Source organism: Chinchilla lanigera, unplaced genomic scaffold (assembly GCF_000276665.1).
Source record: "Chinchilla lanigera isolate Chin_1 unplaced genomic scaffold, ChiLan1.0 scaffold00010, whole genome shotgun sequence".
NCBI lineage: Eukaryota > Metazoa > Chordata > Mammalia > Rodentia > Chinchillidae > Chinchilla > Chinchilla lanigera.
Genome location: NW_004955411.1, coordinates 19,670,086 through 19,696,483, shown reverse-complemented (window position 1 = coordinate 19,696,483; position 26,398 = coordinate 19,670,086). Strand labels below are relative to the sequence as shown.

Here is a 26,398-nt window from a genome sequence, read left to right as displayed (position 1 = left end):
TAAATTTGTAGAATTTTTGATATAATTATTGTGGTATATTTGTATTTCTGCACATAATAGTTTTGAGAGAACACTGTTAGCTTAAACACTGTAAATGAAGAACTGTGAGCAGTTTATGACATGCGATGTTACTCAAAATAAGTATAACAAGATACATGATAAGTGTAAGTACAGAATGTGTATCAATTTTGATAAAAAGTTATTTTATAACTTGTGAATACTTTGTTTTTCTATCTCAGAAGAGTTCATGGAAATATATATTAACTAAAATATGTTGTGTTGAACAGACATCACCACAGTCCAAGATTAAAAATTTTATATTATTATAGTGACTCCTCAAGCCCAAGTACATTCACTCGCTGTTCCTAGTCTTTGATCTGGATGACCACTATCTGCTTTGTGTCACGATAGAATTTCCTTTCCTAGACATTCTGTCTACATAGACCCATATTATTCAAATCTTAGGTATCTGGCTTCCTTCCCTTAGTATGATACTTTTTGAGGTACTTCTATGCTGTATGTAGCATCTTCATATATTTTTATTAATTCTACTACTTGTATATATTGCATTTTATCTGTTCACCAGTTTATGAACTTTTAGATTTTTTTTCACTTTTTTGGCTATATGTATAGTGTTTCTGTGAACGTTTTTGTTGAAGTCTTCACCTAAGTATAACTGCTGGGTCATGTTATAGCACGTTAACCATGTTAAATCTATAGTTATCATTTTAGAAAATGGCTTTTTCTAAGTCGTTTCACTATTTTTACATGTTCAGCAACAATGTGTACAAATTCCATTTTTTTTCCCAAATTTGCCAATGCTTGTGATTGCCTGACTTTTTCATCCTTCTGAGGATCAAGTAGTCTTAATGTGGTTTTAATTTACATTTTCATAATGACAAATGAAGAGAGCATCTTTTCATGTGGACTTAGAATTTTGGCTCCTGATTAAGGAGAAGGGACGTACAGAGAAAGCAAAAGAATGAGCCAGAAGAATAACAGCAAATCTAGGAGAGAGTGCACTGTGAAAACCAAAGAAAAAGAAGAGACTAACAATATTGGTGGTACTTTGAATTCAAGACAATTAGGGATTGAAAATAGCCCTTCAGTAAAGTATGTGCGGGTTGTTACTGGCATTGTCAAAAACTCATGTAATACAATGAGGTGGATTAAAGCCAGAGCCAGCCTGGGGATTTCGGCCTAAATGCCTTGAGGAAATACAGAAATACTGGAAAAAGATGGTTATGTAAAAGGACAATTTATAGTATTAAATGTTTTTTGTTAGATATTAGATATTAATGCCTGTAATGGAGAATTGTTTGCTAGTACTGTGAATTAATGTGACTTTTCTTCATGTAGATGTTTTCAAGTATAAAATGTTTAAGTAGTATTATTGGAGGGCTGTTTTTATAAGTTCTGTGCTCATGTTAGTCAAAATATTATTCATACCATCTAGTAAATGACTTATCCCACTGGAAACATTTAAATCACCTGATGTGACTTTTTCTAGCCTGACTTCTGCCCTGCTTATGTTTTCTACCCATGTATTCTCCTACAAGGAAAAATGTACCAGCAACAAACTCCAGGTGTAGCCAAACATAGCTTGAAAAATAATGCAGACATTTATTTATTTATTTATTGAAAGATGAAGACCAAGTGATATCACAAATATCCTTCTAAGCCCTAGTTTTCAAAACTTTTCTGCCACGTTGTGCTGCCTTCATGTAAGGAATATGAATCAAGTCCCTTGATCCTTTCTATTCTACCTTCACAACAGGAATTAATGTTTGAGGTGGGGACCAGGTTCAGTACAGAGCCTCTCTCTTCCCTGTTATTGAGAAGGTTATGGTAGCAGATGCTATTACTTTCCTTCCTCATACCGTCTTTTTTTTCTCTCGCTCTCTCTTTCTGTCTTTTCTTGAAGGGCAGCAGTATTCTCAGCTTAAGTTTAAAAATCCATTTCCCAGCCTATGGAATGGATAACTAGGAACTTGCCAGAGTTTGCTGAAAGCATTGGCTCACCTAATTTAGGTCTGGAGCATTTCACATATCCTTTTCCTTCTCCATGCCTGCATCATGGACATAAAACCTTTAGCAGGAGCAGCAGCAGCAGCAGCAGCAGCGATTCAACTATAACAATAAACAAACGACCACAGAAACATCTCTATATCCACGAACTCCTGAATGAAATAGCAACTATCTATCTGTGGAATACTTATTTTTCGTGAGAAAACATTAAACTACTGTTTATTTGTGTTGTTTTTTTTTTCTTACTTGCCACCAAACAGACTCTTAACTCAGAGCGAAAGCAAACCTTTCCTTAAAAGGGCCATGTAATAAATATTTGACGTTGGAGGAGTCCTGTTGCCTTGTTACAATACCTTCCTTCTATGCCTTAGCTCAACAGCAGCCTAGACGATACGTAGAAAGAACTCAGGTGTGTTCTGATTAAACTTTATTTATAAAAATAAGTGGCCGGCCAGATTAAGCCTGTGAGCTATCAATTTCTGCTTTGATAAAAGATGAAACAGAGATTATTGTCTTCCTTGTATATATATCCTAGTTAGTTATTGAGGTAATTATTTTGGGGGGTCTAAAGACTATTTAGGAGTAGAGTGAAAATTCTATTCTATTCTTAAGAAGCTAGGGAAGGTGCAGCAGTCAACTTGATTTGCTTTGAGATCCACTGGAGGCTTGTTGAGAGGGACACGGAGGCTGGGCCCCCCAGGATCTATGTCTGGCCCCTTGTCCCTTCTTTCTCTGCACCACACTGTTCCCCTATTCTGTGGCCCAGCTGCCATGAACTAAAAATCTTTACCCTGCCATGCCTCTCTTTCAGGGTGTTTCTGCCTTGGAGTGACCCTCAGACTAGGAGCCAAATTAAACCTTTTCTCCAAGCTGTGGATGTGGAGTTTTGTGTCTGAGCAGTATTACAGACAGAAAGGAACAGAGGACAATCAAATTTGATCATTTTTTGCCTTTGACCAAGAGACACCAAAATGAGAGAGCAGGTTCGAGGAAATCAACTCTTGAGCTGAAACACCTGCGTTCAGTATTAAGAGCAGGCACACTGCATTGGTCTCTCTATTTCACATACTTCATATTTAAAACAATAGTTTTCAGTGCAAAGGTAAATTATTTTAACAATATTCTGAGGCAAATAAATGTTTGTGGTTTGAATGGCCAATCTATGTATGATTTTTTTTTTTTTTTTGATAAATGAAGTCAACATTGGAAGCAACCAAATTCTGAGTTAAGTTTTGGTACAGAACTTATTCACAAATTCTGACTTTCTACATACAACTGTTCATGTTTAACCAAAATTTCTCAGTGCAAAAGCACTGAGTCCTTGGAGGTCCTTGGAGATTAACGGGATGCTTTATGGACTTTGCATTAATTTTAGCATCAAGACATATGTATAATAAACTAATGTCACAGGTTTCCATTTATGTAAGACAGGTGTAAGAACTACAGTGCAATTTTCATTTATGCCTTTCTTCTAGTGGCTTATAATTTGTGACATAACTTTAAAATACAAGCTGCAAAGCTATATGAAGTACATTTAGCAGAGTGTAGGCATGGTGGCACACGCCTGTTATCTCAGCACTTAAGAGGCAGAGGCAGAAGGATTGCTTCAAATTTCAGGCTGGCCTGGGCTGCATAAAGAGATTAAGGCCAACCTAAACTATATAGCAAGACGCTATCTCAAAAATCAAAAGAATAAAGAAAAATGAGTAAAAATTTCTTTTTCAGCACATTCTTGTAATAAAGTAATAAATCTTGAATTGCATTGAGAATTTATTATTATGTAATATGTATGTATTGGGTTTATGTATGTTTGAGAAAAAGTATATTCAGAGAACCTGGAGAAATTGAAATGATAACCTTTTAATTATTTATTTTAGTTGAAGTAATATTAATTAGTGGATCTTTGGTTTTCCGTCCTTTTTTCTTCTCCTCCTCCTCCTGTTCTTCATTGTTTTCTTCTTTTCCTCTCCTTTTCCATCTCCCTGTTGAAAAACTCAAATTATCCATCTATTAGGCTATTTAATTATTAATTATTCTAGGCTATTTAATTAAATCAAATTACTGGAATTCTGAGATTCACCATATGATTTTGAAATAAAATAAAATGAGCCAGGCATGGTGGTGCACTCCTGTAATCCCAGCATTCAGGAGGCTGAGGCCGGAGGATCATTTGAGTTCAAGACCAGCCTGGGCTACAAAGTGAGCTCAAGGCCAGCCTGAACTGCAGAGTGAGACCATGTCTCAAAAGAAGACAAAAGTAAATAACTAAATAAATTAAATTAAATTAAATGAACAAAACAACTAATAGAGAACAGTTTCTGAAAAAAGAGATTGTTAAGTAATATTTAAGAAAATAGATTAGTTTGGATACATATTTGTTTTAGGCCCAGAAAAAAATACAGTCAAATGAAAATTCATATCAAAGTAGAGGAAACTTACAATAGAAATAAAATGAAAACAACATTAAAGTAGAGAAGGAATGAGATTTATGGTAGATGAAATACAATGGAATTTTGGTAATTATCTTCAACCATTACCAAGAACTTTGGGATGAAAATTATAAATACTGTAGCATGGAGCAATCAAATAGCTTTGTAGGTACTTAAATATTATATCAAATTAAAAAATAATATATTGCTGTATAAATGGATACATTCTCACTTATATGTCATGTAATACTGTCACTTTCAAAAATTTTAAATGTATTTATTAATAGTGATTTATAGGTGCATACTATATATTTTTAATATATCCATATATATAATTACCCATGCACAATAAGTATCTAATTAAATTATATTAATTACTAAATGTGTTGAACTCAATTTTTATTCTACCATTCATTTTTTAAAAGTTTGAATGTGTTCCACTGCACTGCTTTTATGGTAATGAATGCTGCTGTGTAATGGAAAAGTATTTGGGAAGTTATAAACTGTAGTATAGGCATACACATATGGTTTGTATTTCATAATGCAAATTTCATTCCAATAGAAAAATATGATTTCATCAAAATATATGTGATTATCACATTACTTTAAGACAAATCTCACTTTCTTTTCATTAATATTCTTTCCATTCCTCTTATTAGTAAACCTCATATTGGTTGTCTAAATACTAATTTTCTGTTACTGAAAAGTAAACCAAATCTGTGAATTTCTGCAATATTATAGAACAATATGTAGGACAATAGTGTATAGGACAATAATTTAAGGATCATTAATGCTTATAACATATGATAAATGTAACCTCATCTAAATGTAACCTCATCTAAATGAAAATGACAATAATTTAATGACAAAAGAAAATACAGCTACATTGTGTTGATTGTGAAATAGTCTGTGTACAATATAGAAATTTATATAGAGCTTAATAATTTATATATTATTTAAATTTATATAGAGCTTACCCAGGTATAAATTATAAATAAATGTATTTATATCTAAGCATTTGGGCTAAGTTACCATCTCAAATTTGTTGAATGGTATTACAAAGCTTTTGTGATTTGTATATTATATAATTCTTTCTTCATAAATAAAAACATGCCCTAAAGTAAACATACACAACTGAAAATATTTTTCACATGACCTAGAAAGGAGATCATTAATGTATCTTCTTTTCAAAAGTTCACTTTCATTATGAAAAAGTAACATGGCTGTAGGCCATAGTTGCCTCCTACTTCCTGATAAATGCTTTCTATAAATATTCTGACATGAAAGCAAGGCCATAGTCATGTATTTGACCTTATAACTAAGGTATTTTTTGCCAGCGGGTTCATGGAGAATTAGACATGGATCCAGATTACCCAATAGACCAAATATATAGGTGGTTTAAAAAAACTGCTCAAAATTTTTGTTTCCTTAACAGTGAAAAGCGAAGTTGCTTCATTTGTATTTTCCTCACCATTCCATACATTTTATAACATTTGGGAAAAGGTGTGTTTTATTGGTGCTTTTCTCATTTTAGCAGTTTTATTTCCTATTTTCACAATTATATCTCCTTTCTAAATGACCTCACATTGATGTTTTACTTTCCTATCAAGCTGGTGCACATAAAATAGACTCCATCATATAAAGTGTTAATTTACCAACTCAACTATTGAAGAAAACTGTCAATATCAAATGTAAATATCTAACATTATCAGCATATGTTATGAAAGGAGTTGGACACCCCTCCACACCACAAATGACAGCTTATTTTCCTGCCAAGTTTCAGAGTAATTTTTCTCAAACTTTGCCATGTCAGCTTTATCTTAGGCAGTTGAAAAGTACTGATTCCTGATCAGACTATTCTCGAAAGGGTTGCAGAGTTCTGTGGAATGGGTTGCAGAGATTATAATTTTAATACAGGCAAAATAAATATGAGATAATAATACATTGGGAAGGAATTATCATGTGCCAGGAACAGGCTTAAATATTTAACATGAATTTACACATTTATTTTCTATGAATATCCTATGTCTGAAGTGTATACTCTGGTTCTCTCTATATTAAGGCTGACAATGCTGGCCACAGGGATGTTCCGTTCTTTGCTCAATGTCACAGCAGAAAGAAGCAGGTGCATACCTGGTAGGCAAGCTCTTGGACGCATATTCTTCACTCCTGAACTCCTCCTACATTTTAAGAACATCAGAATAGCCAGGGAGACAGGTGGGAGATAATTTAATGCCACGCTGTGTATTTTTGCGCCCACCAAAAAAAGAATTTGTCTCACATGAAGCAAAGGAAGAATGATTCAAGGAACTGTTTCTTGCAGTTTGCAGACCACTAAAGAAAAAAAAAAAAAATCACTGAGTCAACCTTAATCTTACTCCATTATTATCTAACTGATATAAAGTTTTCTCTTTGAGGTTATAGCTATGATGATAACATTTCCAATGTGTAATTTAAAGACATGATTGTACTAAGGAAACAGTGACTTAAAACTTTTTTTAGCAACAGGGAAGTTGTGTGTTTTGCTCCTCAGTGTGTCCCAAGAATTTGCTGGCACTTGGTTTATATTTTGTCTGTGCTGCAATATTTAGTTTGACATGCAAGTTGTTTGTGTACATTTATATCCTACCTGGTTTCCTGGATTAAAATGCCCCAGCAGATAGCCACTGAGACCTCATAATCTTGGCCGTCCATACAATTCTGTTTTATTGTAATCAGTCTTGAAAATGTTCTATAAGTTATAGATGAATGAAATTCACATTAGAAATCAATAAAAATGTGATTATTGTGCTCTGACCTTCTGGGCATTGAAATGCAACTGTGAAAGGTGCTCAAGAGCAACAATGGTGCACTTTTAAAAGACACTTCCGCTCAAAATGCCAATATGTGATATACAAATAGTTTGCATTGAAAAAGCAAATCATGAAAGCTGCAAAGAAAAATAAAAACTTCTTTCATCAAGAAATCTTGCTAAGAACAAAATCAGCTGAGCAACACACAAAAAAATGCTTACTGACATAATTGATGTACATCTGACACAAATTCTCAGCTCGCACACCAGTGGCTCGCAGCTGCACTTTCAGTAGCCAGTCTGCACTCTGGCTGGCACTGCTCTATTCTAGCAAAATATTCCATACTGAAATCTTCTATGTGAAATAATAACCACTATACTTAATCCTCATTTCCTTTTATAAGCCTGTAACTCTACATTAGTTTTAACAATGGGCAGATTTTGCCCACTCTGATTGCCTAACCTTATTCACCTTGTGATATCACCTGCAGACACTGTACTACTGTAATAGTTTATGCTCCTTAGAAGATTTACATTAGATCGCAAGTTTTGTCAGCAGCTTTACTGCATTGTGGTTTTTAAAACTATGATGAAAGAGAAGGAAAGGACCATGCTTATTTATAAGCATGCTTGTAAGCATTCGGTCAAATAAATATGGCACATCCATATGGAGAATACAACACAGCTGATAAGAGAGAAATGCAGATTTGTATGTGTTAAATTGCACAACATAAAATACAGCATAAATGAAAAATCAAGCTTCTTAAATATGCTGGAAAAATAATATCAAAAGTATTAAAAATGCATGCAGTTGCATTGAACTAGATTGTAGGACAATATCAAACACCATAGTGTGCTTGCTTTAGGGAAAGTTATCTTTATAACCAAAAAGACCAGCTTGGTAGATTCCTCCCTTTCATCCATTTGCACTTTTTAGTTCTGTAGCGTATATTGCATATGTCGCTTTTAAGAAAGAGATATAGTAAAGTCTCTACTCAGTTCAACCTTTGCTAGTTTCATCAGACTCTGGAACTTCTGCCTGTCCAGCAGAGCCAAGGGTCTCTTCATCATTATAGCCCCAGAACCCAGCATTTTGAAACATCATGGACCCTTGGTAAACATTATGTGAATGTGTCATCAACTGTCCTCTTTCTTGTGTTTATTCTCAAGAAATAGAATTATTGCAGTGTAGTTAAAAACAAACTAAAAATTAGGACTTAAAATATGCATTGAATTCAGAATTTTTGCCACGTTCTAAAAGAATGCTACTTAATTTCTACAAGGCTCAGTGTCTTTATTAGTAAAATGGAAAGTATGTCTATGCAGCTGGGTTGTAACCTAGAAGAAAGGAAGACCGGTGTATAGGTGGAAAATTTATATATGCAAACTTTATGTGTGTTTATATGATGACTTTATATATATTAAGAATTTTGCAAACACTTAGGGATCACAGTGCCTAGTGCCTAGTAAATACCAAACAAAATATTTGTTGAATAAAACTATAATAGTAGAAAGGTAGTATCAATCGTTGATTGAAAAGATAGATAACATGCATGACTCAATATCAAGGTCTCGTTATTTTTTTTCTGTATTTAAATACTAGGTCATCCTTTAGTTATTCTTCATTGCATAGGGCTTGTGTGAGTAAGATTCTCTTTCTGGATATCTGCCTGTTTTATATCTACTATATTTAAAATTGTCTTTGTTTTGACGTTTAAAGGAATTTTATCAAAATGAAAATGTATGAAGACTTGCAGACTAATTGTTTATGACAAGCGGTAGCTTTCTCCACAACCGTTACTTCTGACTCTTAAAATATTTCACTTCAAGATTGTGCTGGAAGGTGTTAATTCATACCCATTAACTAAATGTCCAAAAGAAGTCCAAACAATTGGTTACTAATTTTCCAGTGATAACAGAAAACGTTACTGAAAAGTGTCGTCTGATTACTTCTACAGTCATTACTTTAAGAAACTTCACTCTTTGCTGATGAAATAGTGAAATAATGACTTTTGTCATCCCTCTAGTATGTTTTGTTACCTTACTGAAAAATAATATAGACCCGACTTGCATACAAATACTTGACTAGGGTTCCCGTCTAGAGTGCTATTACCTTTCTTCTGTGTTAGTCTAACATTATATTCATTTTTTCATATTCATTTTTTCATAGAAATTCAGATCCTATCTTTAGCCCCTATTCAAATTGTCATTTCATGCATTATTCTTTTAATTTTTTCAGAAATTCATTGGTTATGTATTTTACATCTTGAATAAAACATTATTATCCTAATTAGTATGTTTTTTTTTTCTTCCAGTACCGGGGATCGAACTCATGACATTGCACTTGCCAGGCAGGTGCTGTTCTGCTGAGCTAAATCCCCAGCCCCCTCTCCTAATTAGTTTATTAAATAGGTACCAGTGTAAATGTAATTTAGCTTTGCAGAAAAATCATTTATCTCCCACTGTTTTTTTCAACTACTTAATAGAAAATTAAATTTTATGTGTGTTTTAGCCTTATCGTGCTTCTTTCTAACCAGGTAGTTTGACAGACAGCTATTCCAAACGGCTTCTGCATCATCATCGCACATTTAAATGCCTTTAGTCTTCTGCTTGGTTACTTAAATTTTTATATTCATTATTTATAATTTACTAGTGACCCTTTTTTCCTTTGCAGAAAAGTAAAGTTTAATAAAATTTTTGTACACATTTCTACATAGCCTAGAAATGGAATGATTCTGTTACATGACACTATACCAGACCATGCACTTATGACCTAGTGTTTTGTGATTGAGATAAATTCCACACATTTTTATTGTTAGTCCTCTACTTCAGAACTGAAACACTTGTACGGAAGAGTAAGAAAGCTAAAAGTCATGTATTACAGAATACCAAACGTGTCATAATGCAGGTTTGTTGTTTCCAAAATTGCCAAGTGTGAATTCCGTAGTGATAATGTATTTGCATATCTGCCTAAAAGATTACCCCCAAAACTTAGCAATTTAAAACAATATTCATCTGTTATCTCACAGTTCTGTGAATCAAGTCTTCGTACCCTAAGACTCAGTTGGATCCTCCGCTGACAACCACATGAGGCTGAAGTCAAGTTGGTTAGGAAATTTTTGTTTGTTTGTTTGTTTGTTTGTTTATTGAATGTTTCTGGCAAAATTCCACTTCAGATTTCATTCATGTTGTTTCCTTAATTGAGTTTCTTTGTGGTTGTAAGATACAGGTCTCCATATTCCTACCTGTCAGCCAGGTCCAGTATTTGATCCTAAAAACTACCTTCATATATTCTAGTGTTTCCTTTGAGCTCACCCAGCACTGGTGGATTGATTTTTTTTGTGTAATTTAAATCCCTCTGACTTTTTGTACTGTGTCTCTGACTCTATCAAAAATTCTTCTGCTGTTAAAGAGTTCCTGTGGTTAGATTGGACCCATTTGGAAAAAAGTCCAGGGTCATTTCTTTAGTTTAAGTTCTGTAACCTTACTTGTGTCTGCAATTTCCCCTTTGCCATGAAATTTACACATTCATCTGTTTCAGAGACCAGATTATGGGTATTTTTGGTGGGCAAGTCTGTCTCTTACAATGTGTTAAAAATTGTCTTTTTCCCCACTGCACATTAGAAAGTTTCCTCTCCGTATAGTTAAGCTTAACATTTTAGGACGGAAAAATAGATCCTTTCAGAAGATATTCTATACTGTAACATAAACATATTTTTGTATTGAGTTTAATTGAAAATTAATTATGATTCAGGATCATACATGAGTACATTGAAGCTCAAATACATAAAATGTCTTAAGTGTATATATGAACCCACCTCTCATAACTGATTATTTTCTAATTCAAAACATACCAACAAACACAGTCAGCCAACAGATTTACTTTATTTCCTTTCATAAGAGATTTGAAATTCCTGTTTTATTAACTTTGTCAACTGTGATATTATATTGCTGAGGTTTACCACCTTCAACTTTTGAAATCATTGCTGGATTTCCTAAAATTATATTTTGTCACCATTTATTCAGATTCAAATATGATTAGCAAATGTGCATTATGGCTTAGTTTCTTTTACATTTTAGTTGTTTGTGGTGTTTTATGTTCTCAATGAATCTTGAAGAAATTTTTTTGAGAGAGAAAGAGAGAGTCTTGCTATACAATCCAGGCTGACCTTTACCTCACTATGTAGCATGGGGTGATCTTGAACTAGGGGTGAGCCTGCTGCCTCAGCCTCCCAAGTCCTAGAATTACAGGTGTACATCATCCTACCCAGGCTTGAAGAAATTTAAAGTTCAAAATAGTTCTGTTTCTCCATTTGAAAGTAACTGTCAATATGTGAATAATTCCAGAAAGTTAGGTGAGAAATGAATCTATTCATCATTTGTTACAAACTCATTAAATACTCATGTTAAGCAGTTCCTATATGTAAAATTGTATTCTAATTCAAAGAATTTATTTATTGTTGGTAACTGTTTATTATTGTTGGTTACTAGTTATTATTTTCCAGTTGCAATTATTTATTTCAATGTAAGAGTGAGGAGATTCTTAGAGAAGTCCCCAGGGTGTGATTAATAGATCAAATATGAGATAGTAGCCATAGAAATCATTGTGTTTATGTCAGTTCAATTTTCCTTTAACATATAACTTTATCTACAAATGATGACCTTGTTTGAATCGGATGAGATTGAAGCTTTTCTCATTTGTAAACTCTGTAGTTCGTGTGTCTGTATCCTTTATGCTTCAGATACTAATACTTCAGGGAAAATATAACCAAAATGTTGTGTTTAGAAAGGCCATGTACTAATACTTCTATGCCTGACCTTTTAAAAATCTATGACTTCATACAATAAGTATTAGCAAGGACTTAAATACACAAAAATCAGTATACGAAAATATTGAGTATGATCACTTACTGATGGGGCTTCCTCTGCAAAAGATGGAGAATATGTTCAAGCACAATGTACTGTTAGTGTTGTTAAGAATTCCAACACGTCATATACTCCACATATTTTTAGGCGCCATTATTTCCTCTCAGTCCTCAGTTACTCTACTCTCATTGGTAAAAGCTCTATTCCAGGATGAAATCATGAATTTTAGCATGAAACTTGTAAAAATCAAGTCTTATTTTAAACTCAGATCATATTTTGTGTACCAAGAAACAAAATAAGGTAGATTTATACCCCAGCTCTCTTCCATAACTCAGAGAATGCAGTTTCCTGCCTCCTGCGCTATACTATTTTGAGATAGCAAAGTTCTTACAGTTTGACTTACATTGAAAAATCCCATTGAGCTATATGTTTTTGAAAGAGGCCTAGATATTCTCACCCATAACCTCCCGCACCTGTTTCTTGCTAACCTATTTTCAATTGCTAACCTATTTTCAAAGGGCATAAGTACATTGTAGATCCTGATCAGAGATCAGCGGGTCTTGTGGGTAATTTATTGTTTTTCCTTTGCAATATTTTCATCTGTGCTCTTACTTTTTATCGAGTTAAAGTGTAGATTTTTCTGAAACATTTTAAGGGGTAAATTTGGGTATGAAATGTTATTTGTTAAGTAGAGCTGCACCTCATGATTGATTGGAGTTTATGTTTCCCAAAACTATGCATTAAGAGACATTGTGATCATCACAGGCTCTAAGTTAAGCATGTTCTGGGGGAAGTTCTTCTTCACGATATATACTCAGGACTCCAAAGTTTTGAGGAAAGCAGGATTGCTTCTTAGGAATTTGTCTCATTGAAAACATCACAGAAATGCAGTCAGTCTGGAAATATGACTGCATCCCCTTCAAGAGGAACTTGTCCCACTTAATCTGCCCAGTTACTCTTCGTTAGCAATCTGAGAGAAAATGGGAAGCATGAATCCTCCAAGTCTTCACTTCAGAATTACCAAGCAAGAATGAAGTAAAAAATGTGTTCTCTAGACATTGATGCAAGAAAATATTAAGAAACAGAAAAAATAAATAAATAAAGCCAAAGGGATAAACATCAGAAGCTTCCTTAAATAGCTTTGGCCCCATATAATTGCTTTTCTGTCGGTGATTATTAACAATTTCAGACATCTGAAAATTAAATTAACAGCCTGAGAATATTTTACAGAATGAGATAGAGCATGATGCATGAGACGTAATGACCCCACTGAAATTCAGCCAAGCCAGTGCAGCTACTCATGTAGACAGAGAAGACAACTAGTTAATCATCACGAGCAAATTAGTTTGCTGCATTCCACAGCCTTAGCGACCAAAAAGAGGATATGCCACTAATTAGAGTGGAAGAACTCTAAGCATATTATTATCTGTGTAGAAAGAGGAAGGGAAATTGTAGCTCTGAATTGCTTCTACCACAGCCTGAATCCGAGGATACGTGGGTGTAAATTACCTGTGTGAGCGTCTGCACCTGTATATGTGTGTATTCATGCACATATTTAAATTGGAGCAGCTTTGACTCGTCTTTTGCATCTTGACATACTAAAAGTGCTAAAATGCTTTCCCAGGTTGGTTGGTATTCTCTGAGAATACATATGTAAACACACAAATGAAACATAAGGAATATTTCTGTGAAGTGTGATCCCCTTCACTGGAGATTTAAATGGCCTTTCATATACTTTTCCTGCTATAGTATTTTTTTTTTTTTTCCTTTTGGAAAAGATATTGCTATTGCATGTGAAATAAATACTTGGACTTAGTTTATCACTGGAGATTAATCTAAAATCATATTTTCTAGCCTTAATTAGCATTCATTTGCTTAATTGTCATGCTCTGCCCCATCACTTCCATTTTGCACTAACTTCAACAATGCTATCTTCTGCTGTTTGCACTTTAATTTAAATTCCTATTAAGGTTTATGAACAGTAATAAGGTCCTGTTTGAATATTCATTAGCTCCTGAATTGTAAGCTATGAAAAGGTGCTTTCTTTTACCTTAATGAAACTGGCACAGCAGGGGACTGATCAGTTGTGACATTTGATTTGAGGCATCCAGTGAATTTTCTCATTGTTTATTGACACATCTTGTCCAAACAGCTCCCTCGCAAGTGAGCGGAGTAATGAAGGAGAGAGTGCTGCAGAGGAGTGTGGAGCTCTCCTGGCAGGAACCGGAGCACCCCAATGGAGTCATCACCGAATATGAAATCAAGTATTACGAGAAAGTAAGTGCTAACAGCAGCTGAAGTGTACAACAGCATGCGCCGTGTCTCCTGTCATCCTTCAGGGCTGTTCGCTAGAGCTGGTCATTACACCAACTCTTTGGTGCTCCTTCAAAATTCGTAATTAATTTTAGCCACTTTTAATAACCATCTCCCGGAAGCCCTGCTTTAACGCTATGATCATGATGTCTGTGTATTGAGTTTATATGTTGTAAAGATAAAAACTTTCAGTTTGTACTATATTTATTTATTCAGTTTTTGATAGCAATACAGGCATAAGATGTATTGCAGAAACTACACAGCCCCGCGGGACATTTTCAAAAGTATTTGTTTGACCTTGTCTGTTTGGGACCTTAATGATTCATTTAATGTATGTGGTTTCAGTGGGAACGATGATGCTCTTAAGTAATTTAATAATCAAGAAAAGTAAGAATATTTTGTAAAACAATATAATGGTGGTCTCTAGATTTAAGAATCAGATGATGTTACTTCACTCCTTTAAATTCCTTGTGAAATTTGTTTCGCTGTACAAGTGTGTAATGTTAACATAATGTCACACCCCCTCCCAGCATGAAAAATATTGTGGCTAAAGCCAAAGTGCTGCTCCTGTAATTGCCTTATCATGACTAAATTTTGGTTAGGAATGATATGTCTAAGTGTATATTTATTTCTGTCTCATTTAGAGGTAGATAAATATATATGTATGACCTGCTCACAAATCACTGTGCACCTCTCAGAAGGATCTGGATCATGGTTTAAAACATTGAAACTGTTACTATTGTTACACTAATAATAAATATCAGTAGCATTGACTTAAGTGAGCTGCCTAAGTGCTATAATATACACAAACACTCTAACTGTTCAGTCGGTATTACAAAATAGGGACCTAAAGCTTTGAAAAACTGGGTTACTCGGTTGAATAAAATGCAATGTATACAATGCATTGGTAATAAGGACGTTTTTTCTTTGAAGATAAAACAGTTTAAAATTAGGTTAGTTTTAATGTTCACGTTAACTTTAAAATATTTTTCTTATTACTTACATTATGTATTTAGGTCATGATGGCCAAAGCTGCATTTTATACAGCTCATTTTCATACTGGGAAACGTATTTCTTGTTTCATCAAATGTGTTATAGGAGACAATTAGTTCTGATGTGTTTTTTGTTTTCTGCTGTTAGTACCTTTGCTGAAATTATAACAGATTTCAAAGACAATAAAACATTCTTAATTCATACCAGAGATTGAACTCATGACCTTTGCACTGAGATATATCTCAGCCTCCCTCTCTTTTTTTTTTTTTTCTTTTGAGATAGAATCTCGCTAAGACACTAAATTGCCCAAACTGGTTTGGACTTATGATCCTCGTGCCTCAGCCTCCCAGAGTGCTGGGATTACAGGCATGTGCTGTCATGCCTTGTTGCAATATGCAATAAAGCAGATTTTTCAAACAAGCAGCAAGACAAAATTTTCTTACAATACATATCTAAAAGACTGCAAATCTTAGCACTAAAATGTGTTCAAATAGTTTTTATTTTGCATAACAAACAGTGTTAGGCAATTTTAATAGTGCTAGTAATGCAATACATTGAAACGTATACAAGGGTATGATGAAAATATCATTATGTTATCTTGGTTATGCCCAGTTGTTTTGAGGAAAACTAAGTGCACCAATTGTCATTTGTATAAATGATTACAATGAAGGTGATCACAAGTTTTATGAAATTCAATTTATGTATATATTCACTTGCATTTTTACAACTATTATGAAGGTAAATCAATCAGACTGACATTTTCAGATTTCAATGAATAATTTTATTTCTAGAAAAAGTTTAACATGGATATTTATATAGAATGAATAAGAAACTCAAATATATTTTAAAGTATAACTTTAAAAAACTTTTTCATGAATAACCTATGAGAGTCACATCAGTAAAAATCTAAGTTTAACCATTAATTAATATTTTTAAAAGTTTTTTGCATGCTTGAATGTTTATACTTATTTCACTGGGTTATATAAAAATATATATAAAAACAATATTCATGAGCTATAACTTATTTCAAGAAACTCTGCAAACCTCAGTTTTCAGACCTGAAAAGTGATGAAATTAAATTTAATTTTAAAGTACTGTCAAACCATAAATCACATATTATTTTACCTTCATATTGATATTTTAATTAAAGTATTCCACTGAATACTGTTTTGCAGAAGTAATTTTATTCTATTAAATATAGTTTTATTTAAAGTAATTGATAGGGCACTGTGGTGGTAGTTTTAACTGAATTTCTTCATTTACTATTTTTCTTAAATTCTAGTACATGACTTTTTTTTTCTTTCTGAATGTCATTCCAGAAAAATGCTTTGAAACTACCTTATGATATGAAAACCTCAGCTGAGCTGTAAATTTTACAGGCACTTTACACTTTGATCGATAGTGTGCTTAATAATATCATCACTAAAACCTTTGTGCTGCACTGCCCTATCACAGCGAAGAAAACGTGCAAAATGTCATAATGATTTTTAACAAAATTATTGTCTTTCAAATGTGTAAGACAGAGGCATGTATGTCACAGTTCTATTCTGTATTATCTTAGAAGTAACTCAGTATTATAATATTCCACAAGGTACAGTTTGCCTCCCTAGAAGCAAGGTAGCAAATTAAAATAAATTGGAAGAGTTAGATGTCAGATTATCATATTTAAACATTCCCTGTAAATATTGTTTCTAGGATCAAAGAGAAAGGACCTACTCCACAGTAAAAACCAAGTCCACTTCAGCCTCCATTAATAATCTGAAACCAGGAACAGTGTATGTTTTCCAGATTCGGGCTTTTACTGCTGCAGGTTATGGGAATTACAGTCCCCGGCTTGATGTAGCTACGCTGGAGGAAGCTGCAGGTAAAATGTTTGAAGGTAATTACCACCTTTGGTTTGGATTCTTACTCTTGGTAACTCCAGCTTTTCCCCCCCAGGTTTGAGGGTGCTAATTTGCATAATTATTAATTTGTACATATTAATACAAATATATGTGCAAAACTGGTGTACTTTGTAAAGGTCATTTACAATAATGATATAAAAATATCTAAGTATTTTTGGCAATGTTAGAACCGTATGATTTATGTTAGTCTTTTTTGACATAAGCTGAGTTTATATGTATATTTTTAAGTGAAACTAGGAGCAGAAGCAGGATTTACTTAGTTTATATGAGGATGCAAGATACATTTGTAGATTTCAGAGTGAATTTACTCTAATTGTGTTTATCAAAGTAGCTACTTCTGCACAACACCCAAATGAGGCCAGAATATACACTGGGTGGGCAAAAGGAAGATACCCAAGAAGCTGTGGTAATTTAAACTGATTGGTCGTTGGCAACAATTCAAAAATTAGAGTTCAGGACAATCTAACAGCTTTCATTTCTTTTATAGTTGCCTGGTTTGTTTTTGTTTTAAAAGATTTCAAGCATGTTAAAAATATCTAAAGTATAGATGAAATATAAAGCCAGTAGTTAAATCTATATCATTACATCCCAGTCACAGAATATAATCAATGTCTTTGAAGTCCCCTTATCATTTTGTGTTTTATAATGTACCATAAGACTATAGTAAGAGTGCATAAATGTACAGCTTATGAGAAATTAGCAGAGTGTCTTGAAGAGTGTGTCCCAGTTTATTGTCAAGACTTCAGACACCTTGAATACCATTACTGTAGGCTGTTCAACTGTGCTGAGGGCTCAATTCGTGTTTCTATGTTGGGACAGTTCTGATTTCTCCTGTCCTTACTGTTCATACATGCAGCTCACTGACCAGTTAAGTCTTCATCTCCCTGCCAGTCTAGTCCTCTTAGAAGATTCTAGTAGGAAATGAGAAGAAAAATAATACGTGATTTTTCTTTCATTACACTATAAAAAAAATTTTAAGACAAATCTGTGCAATCATGATAAAAGAGTTGCTTTGACTTCAGAGTAAGATTTTTATAGATCTTGTAAAGGTATTATTGAGAAATAGCCTTTATATTAATTGATGCTTACATTTGCTGAAATTTTTCAAACTATGAAATATTTTTTAGATTTTTAAAGAAATCAGTAACCCTAATAGCCACAAGTAATATAATGTATGATGAAATCAGTTTGAAATATAAGTATTTGAAATTGAATTGTAGATACAAAGACATCAAATGAAAAAGGTTGTCTTGTAACTTGGTATGATGAGCCTAGTACTATTGTCATTTATGATTATCATTTTTTTGTTGTTTTTTGTTTTTTTGTTTTTGAGACAGGATCTCCCTGTATAGTTCAGGCTGTCTCTGATCTCACTGTATAGCCTAGGCTGATCTCAAACTTGTAGCAATCCTCCTGCTTCAGCCTCCCAGTGCTGAGATTACAGGCATGTGCCACAACACCTAGCACTACCATTTTAAATCAAGTATATAAGACAAATAGTCAGAGTATGTAAGTTTGGTAGCCTTCAAAACACTACTAAATTATGTTAAGTAAATATTTCAGCATATAAATATGAGTTTTAGATTATGGTCTAGAAGTTTTTAACTCAGACTAATTACTTTATATCATCTTGTAATTTCCAGTGTAGTAAGACAGTTTAAATCATGTTTTTATGTTACAATGAATAGTTTAAACTTAAATTAAAATGCCAGTTAGTTATCTCACACTGATCTAAACAGCCTTTATTCATTAAAGAGCTTCAGCTTTCAAAACTTTCAAAATATATTTATGCCTTTTCCTTCCTTTGTAAATTGAGAACATCAGGATAAGCTATTATTTTTTTAATATAAAGATTAATAAATATTATTTTCATTAAGTTGAAGTAATAGAGTCTAAGTGGTCACATGCAACTTAAAAATGTATTTTTTTGCATTAGAAATGTTTGATTATGTTTATTAGCAGAATATTCTTTCCACTAGAATACGCAAAGTTGCTAAAAGAAGGATTTCTTCTTTTTTTCACTAATGTTTTTGCAGTGCCTGGCAAAAAATATTGTTAATGCCCCCAAAAGATTGTGTTTATATAAAATACTAAAAAATATTGTTAATGCCCCCAAAAGATTGTGTTTATAACAGTTATACCTGTGGATATTTGCCACATTAAACATTACAACCAAATTTTTAATTTTTAAAAAATTTTTATTAGTATATATTGTAGTACATAATGATTACATTCGTTATAGGGAACAGGTACACGTACATAACACATCTCAGTACCCCCCCACACCTCTTTCCACCAAGAAAATACCAAGGCCATTTTTTTTTTTTAGCCATGATGTCACCATGTCCTAGAATTTCTGGAAAACTTGACTATGTACTTACAAGCAAATAACGGTGAAAAACAGAAATATTTTATTTGTATTATAGAAAAATAAATTTTACCATGCCAGCTACCTAGAAAATCCTAACAAACCCTCGGGGATTCCTAGACTGCCCTTGGAAAACCACCGACTTAGCTAAAGGCCCCATGCTAAGAATTGGGTAGACACAGAGATACAGAACACTGCTGGCATGCAGTATGGCACAGAAGCTGTACAGTTACACACTGGTAGAATGCATAGCCTAATATTATCAGCATGTCAAGGAGTAGTGGCCTTCTATTCTAGGGAGCTAGACAGGAGAGAGGATGCTGCCTAGGACAAATCATTTGAGCACAATTTGGAAAAAAAAAACGAAAACAAAAAACAGTGAAATAGATTATTCCATTGTTCATATATCCTAAAATTCCTTCTCTAAAATCTGGGCAATGTGGTTTGTTTAGTTTTTGATTTTTTCTGCTTTTGCAATTTTTAAACCACTACTATAACCTTTACAAACTATTTTTGACTAGGAACTAAATGAAAATATTAACCATAAGCATCAGCTTTTAAAAGATTAAAGCCTTACCCTAACTATCTATAAATATACATAAATAAGTATTTGAAAAGTTTGATTCATCATTCACCTGAGCCCGAATTTCTCAGTGGAGCTCTGCTTCTAACGAATGACTGAGCCTGTGATGGAGAATTAGACCCATGGGACATGTTGGTGGAAAGGAATTTCTGCACATACATGTAGAAGTTTTTCCTTCATGAGAATGATTCCATTCTTCCTCTTTCTTAAATATATTACAAAGCCAGATAGAACAACAAAACCTCACATGAACCAAACAAAAATATTCGGGAGTTATGTTTTCACTGTTGTATATTACTAGGTTGTAACGCAAAAATGAGAGCTTGAACTTTGCTTTGTTTTCTTTTCCTTTCTTCTCTTTTCCTTTCTTTTCTTCTCCTTTCCTTTCTTTTTTTGTCTTTTCTTTTCTTTTGTCTTTTCTTTTCTTTATTTTTCTTTTCTTTTCTTTTCTTTTTTTTTCTTTCACCTTTTGTTTAGTTCCCTAAGGAAGTTAATCAGCGGGTGGTAAATTAGAGAGTGTGTATAATACCTTTGTTCAGAAATGATCAGACCAGCCAGCTTTTCAATGTAGGATCTACTGTTAGGTAAACAAAACTAAGAGTTCAGTTGTCAAAATTAAATCGTGGATAAAACAGAGATAGGCCAATCAGCAAAACACTCCTACTGGCTATTTTAGCAGGATGTACTCTGCTTCCGTATAATTTCCTACTCTAGAGATCCGGTCCCTCGCCACCAACTGAAGTAGTTTTTTCCATTCTGCCTTCAGTTAAAGATTATAGCTGTTGATTGCTTCTAGTAATTAGGCTTTATGTGTTATGTGATATTTACAACTGAATTATTTATGAAGTATACATTTTCATTGTTTCTTTGATGCTTTTAGTAAGTCTGTACTCATTTTAAAATATAGTACTCTGGGGAAACCATGACAACAATGAGGTACAGTATAAAAAAACAACTAATTTGGAAAAATGAAGGAAGGTAGTAAGTTCTTGTTATTTTGAAGTCTTCCAAATCAGACGCTGCCTATGGAAACATGTACTCACCCCAAGGAGATATGCAGAAAAGTCCAGCTGAGCTTTCATTAATAAGCATAGAAAAATCGCTTAGTATTGTACAGGAAGTGCAATTAGATAACGATAAAAATATTTTTGAAGTACTTGCAGGAAACTTGTTTAAAATGGAAAAGTAAACGTTTATTCAATGTACGTTAGAATTGGGAAATTAGAAGTGAAATAGGTAAACAAGATACGTCTTTGTGTCGCCTCTCACGTCCCTGCTTGGCGGTGTTTCTGAACCTGTTTATTCTGTTACCAGCTACAGCTGTCTCCAGTGAGCAGAATCCTGTGATTATTATTGCTGTCGTGGCGGTGGCGGGGACCATCATTTTGGTGTTTATGGTCTTCGGGTTCATTATCGGAAGAAGGTAAACTATAGCGTTGTGCTAATATCTAACATGAAATATATTAATTTTTCAAAATTGCATCAACCTCTACTTGGCTAAATTTATTAGAATTTTAAGTAGTAAATTCAGACATCTCTTGCCTGATAGGAAACTACAAAGGGCAATAAATTGTTATTTTCCAACATCAAAATACAGAAGGAGGGCAGGGGGTATAGCTCAGTGGCACAAGCACCTGCCTTGTAGGTGCAAGGTCCTGAGTTTGATTCGTGGTAACAACGACAACAGAAAGGCCCATTAAAATACAGTAGTAGTTTGCTTACTGCTTTCAGCTTAAGGAGAATGAGTATTATCATATCTATTGGGTACATTTTTATCGGTTATTTTCAGAGTTACATTTTCATAGCCAATATAGACGCTCCCTAAGGAAAGATTTGCTCTTTTAGTTATTCAATTAAAAGTCTGTAAGAAGCCTTTTATAATCTTTTCCCTTTACTGATGACTTTAAGGGGCCACTTACACACACGTAAACTGAGACATTTACTCTATTTTCTATACATTTTTGAAACTATACAAAATGGGCTCATGACTTTGGAAAAAAGTGTATTTAGTTTAACTCTAGTATGTTGTTAAATAAGAAAACATAAGATATAATACTAAAGGCTAAATGTATAAATTAAGATTGTTGGTTGAGATTGTCACAAATTTACTTCTTTGTAGGCACTGTGGTTATAGCAAAGCTGATCAAGAAGGAGATGAAGAACTTTACTTTCATTGTAAGTGTTTGGTTTTTCTTTATTATTATTATACCCCAATTAATACAAAAATCTGATTGTTAGCATTGGCATGAAAAAATTCCTAAGGCATCATGCTTGAAAGTATACGTGAACTCAAAATATTGCCTTTAAAGCATTTGAATATGGTATTGAAAGTGAAAATGATGACATGAATTCACAAAATAAGATGGGTTCAGAAATGTAATATAATTATAGGATATTCATCTCCTTTTAAGTCACAATTTTTCCTTTTGTAAACTTTCCCCAATTCTTTTTATGATTGTAGTAACAATCTAGTAAATGTTTCTTGTGCCCATTTTTTAACTAAGGAATATTTTTTCAAATTAGAAAAATGGACCATTTTTTTCCCTGCCCAATGTGTGATAGTATCTGGAAGACTAAGAAGAGCTTCATTATGCTACAAATTTTTAATGTCTGCTAGATATTTCACAAAACATAAAGAGTATAGTAACATTCAGTCTTGGTGTTTTTCTACAATTTGAGTCACTTGATTCTTAAAAGTTCCTATTGGAAATCATAACTGAAGAGAGGTTAGGGACCCGAAGAAAATAGATGTCCATATGCATTAATTTCTTTCTTAGCCCAAAGGAACAAAAATGAGAGCCTTAAGAGTAAATGTTATACTTTTTCCAAACGAAGTAAAACCTTACCAGTCAACTGATTTCAACTCTGATAACATGTCATTCTTATCTGAGCCCATTGTTTTTTATTATAACCCTTTAAAATATTAAAAGCCAAATGTATTTTTTTTTTAGTATCTATAAGCTTTACTCTTATTTTCTCATGGTGTGGATAAATGTTCTATTAATGACATAAGAATTCTATCATTTATTGAGTAATTTATCATATTCTTATGTCAGTATCTAAAAGGACCTGGTCATAGACCCATCCTAAAGTCATAAAAATATTTTAACATGGTTCAAGAATGTCTAATCATTATAGAGTATCCTCATGATTCTTTTTTGTTAAAGCTCAAGTGAATATGTAGTTCAAATACCTAAGTTGTGAATCATCTTATTATCATTCTAAAATATTTCATATGCTTTCTATTTTTTGAGCCAATAGTTACTTTGACTCTGGATTTTTTAAAAGAGGTGGTTTTGCATAGTGCAGATCCCCACTGAATTTGAAACTGTAGCACTCTGTCACATACAGGGGAATGTGGGATACTACAGATTACTGAAGTAAAAGGAGAGGGGTTTCACAGATTTCCTTTCAGGCCACTGGAGGCCCCAGCAACTTTATATACATATATATATATAAATTTTTTTTTCTTAAAGAGGGTGTCCCAAAGCATTTAAAGTTCAAGACTCACCAAACTTGAACCTACCCCTCACTGAGACTGAATATATGTGGCCCTGCTATCCCATTGTTATTCCTTGTGATGCCCCTACTGTGGCACCTTCCTTTTGCTAATTTGGTAGGGATTTTCCTGTGACAAGAGTCCCTTAGCCACTTTATGGCTAAAACATAAACAGAAAAATTGAGGATTACATTTTTCTTTCTGTTATAAATGTAGAGAATATTTTTAATATTTGTAACACTTCCCCAAAAGGAAAGGTCCAAACTTGAATGTCTAAATTTTTATTTCTACTCTCAAAGGTAAGGGTAGCATAAAATCATAGTTCATAAAATCCCTTATCCTACCTATATGGGAATAATTAAATGGCGCAGGTATTTAATACTACCATAACCAATGTGTCACTATTCTTTGCTGCATATATCTGACATTTCTCAGAATGATCAAGCATGTTTTAGTTTATTTGCTTTTAACTTGTAGGTTAATGCAGACGTTAAAGTGAAACATGGCTTATCAACAATTTGTTTAGAATCTTATGTTTCATAGTCATCATTCGGTTTTAATATTTTGATGCCATTCACTTTTTTACATTTCACAGTCACTTTATAAGAAGAAAAAAATATAAAACTATGAGTCTTACTTGGTAAAATAGGCAAGATAAGCTTGCTGTATATCAACAGCTTTCATCTCTGTGGCAAAATACCTATGGTGGTTTTAAAATACCTAACATATGTGAGATAAGTAAATGAAGTATTAAAGAACACACAAAAAACTTGCTTTCTAATTCAGACAAGCAACAGACCAGAATATTCAGACATTATGTCAATATTTTCTTTATTTTAAAATATCTTATTTTTAAATGAATAGGAAAAAATAAAACACATGTAACATTTCCTGTCTCAGTATATTCTTGGTATTTTTGAGTCATACTTTTTACATGGATATCTTTGCTTGTCATTTGGTGAGAACTAAGCACTTTATTTTGCTTTATGACTGTATCTAAAATGCCTGAAATACAACAGCTATTTACAAGTCAGTGTCCTTTTATTCCCTTAGCACACTGACAATTTTCCTAGGTGCTAAGGCATCAGATTGAATTTTTACAGAAACATGAAAGCAACCATTTAACTAGCTTTTAGAGCATTGAATTTAATAGAATGTCCAGTTGTTTGTATCAGGTGCCCTCAACTCTCGGTGGCCCCAAGTGCTCCATTTCAAGATGTAAACACAATGGAGGAGTTTAGCGAAGCAATTCCGATTTACATTTTGTTTCCTCCTACGATTTCTTCTAGCAATGTCTTAGAATCCAAGCTGGGCAGTATTTCATGTTTTTATGCCAAAATAGGTCTGGCCTGTCAAAATGTTTTATGACAGCTTGAATAAAGAACCATCAGAGAACCGTTTGAGATGCAGAAGGCTATGTATGTCCAATCTAACTTACTTATCAAAAACAAAAACAATTTAAAACAATGAAAGAAAGAAAGAGAGAATTAAAAGGGAGAAGATGGCTCTTTCTCCATCTGCCTGCCGATCTAGGAGGTTAACCTATTGTTTTCTTCCCTTCTCTCTCTTTCTCTTCCCCCCGTCTCCCCTGTATTCCTTCTTCTCTCTTTTCTCTTTCTATCCCCTCTCTCTTTTCTTCTTGTGTTGTTTTTTTTTTCATGTTCAGCTTTAGTAACAAATGAGCATCTGTCAGTTTTATAAACTGCAACAATAATTGTTTAAGACAATCAATTTTGGATAAACAATCAACTACAACAGAATAAATCAAGATTTTTAAATCCCATTTTCCTTTCTACACTATGCTTCTTTTTGTTTGTTATATGTTTATTTTTAAGAGATAATTTTAATTTAATGTGATGACATAAGCACAGTTAGGCTGCAGTGTAATATATATGAAGAAATATATTGTTCTCCACATAGTAAGATTTAATGACAAGATTGTTTGGTGGCTTTGTTAAAAACAATAAAGTTTTTTTAAGGATATAATGTAATTTTTTTCATTGCATTAATATATCCAAATATATGCCTATCTATCTTATCTTTGTCTTTAATCAAATGATTATTTGGAATACATTATTGTAACTGGATTTCTTATAAAGCATTCCATTATCTGTTACCTGCATGCTTCTGGGTGCATTTCAATAAGATTTTAACTTTTAAGATGATTCTATGTTGTTTGAATTTTTTCTACCTTTTGTGAGGCTTACTGGCTACCTCTTCATAGCAATTAAGATCTTCCAAAGCCTTATAATTAAGAGTTCCTATAAACCACTCCTCTTTCAAATTGCTGTCATACTTGGTTAAGAGATCCCAGGAATATTGTAAATTTTCTAACTTTCCTCTGCATTTTGTACATCTGGCCTCTATTACCCTTCAAGGTGAAGATGAAACTATGTCTTTAGAAGATTTCTCTTTGATTCTGTGATAGCAGTCCCTCATATCTTGTATTAATTTTATGTATATGTCAACGGTGGTTGGTCTTTTAAAAATAAATCAAAAAAAAAAAAAAAGTAAGATGTCTAAATGTTTTTCATATTGCTGTCAGTGTAGTAGTCTACCTGTAAATGAAATGTCTTCTTTCCCGGTGTATTAATTTGATTGATTGACTGACTGATAGATTTATA

General features: G+C 33.3%; 1 protein-coding gene across 4 annotated transcripts in view; it reads left to right on the top strand.

Moving 5' to 3' along the window:
- Positions 1–26,398, top strand: part of Epha7 (EPH receptor A7) — a 163,273-nt gene that overhangs the window by 118,935 nt on the left and 17,940 nt on the right. For 2 of the 4 annotated variants that reach the window (XM_005377771.2, XM_005377770.2), the window contains exons 6-9: positions 14,267–14,391; positions 17,116–17,299; positions 21,590–21,698; positions 22,395–22,450. In XM_005377771.2, coding sequence (XP_005377828.1) covers positions 14,267–14,391; positions 17,116–17,299; positions 21,590–21,698; positions 22,395–22,450 — 474 coding nt within the window. Of the gene's footprint in view, positions 1–14,266; positions 14,392–17,115; positions 17,300–21,589; positions 21,699–22,394; positions 22,451–25,440; positions 25,935–26,398 lie in introns of those variants that run through there. The other 2 variants (XM_005377773.2, XM_005377772.2) reach the window with 2 other exon arrangements.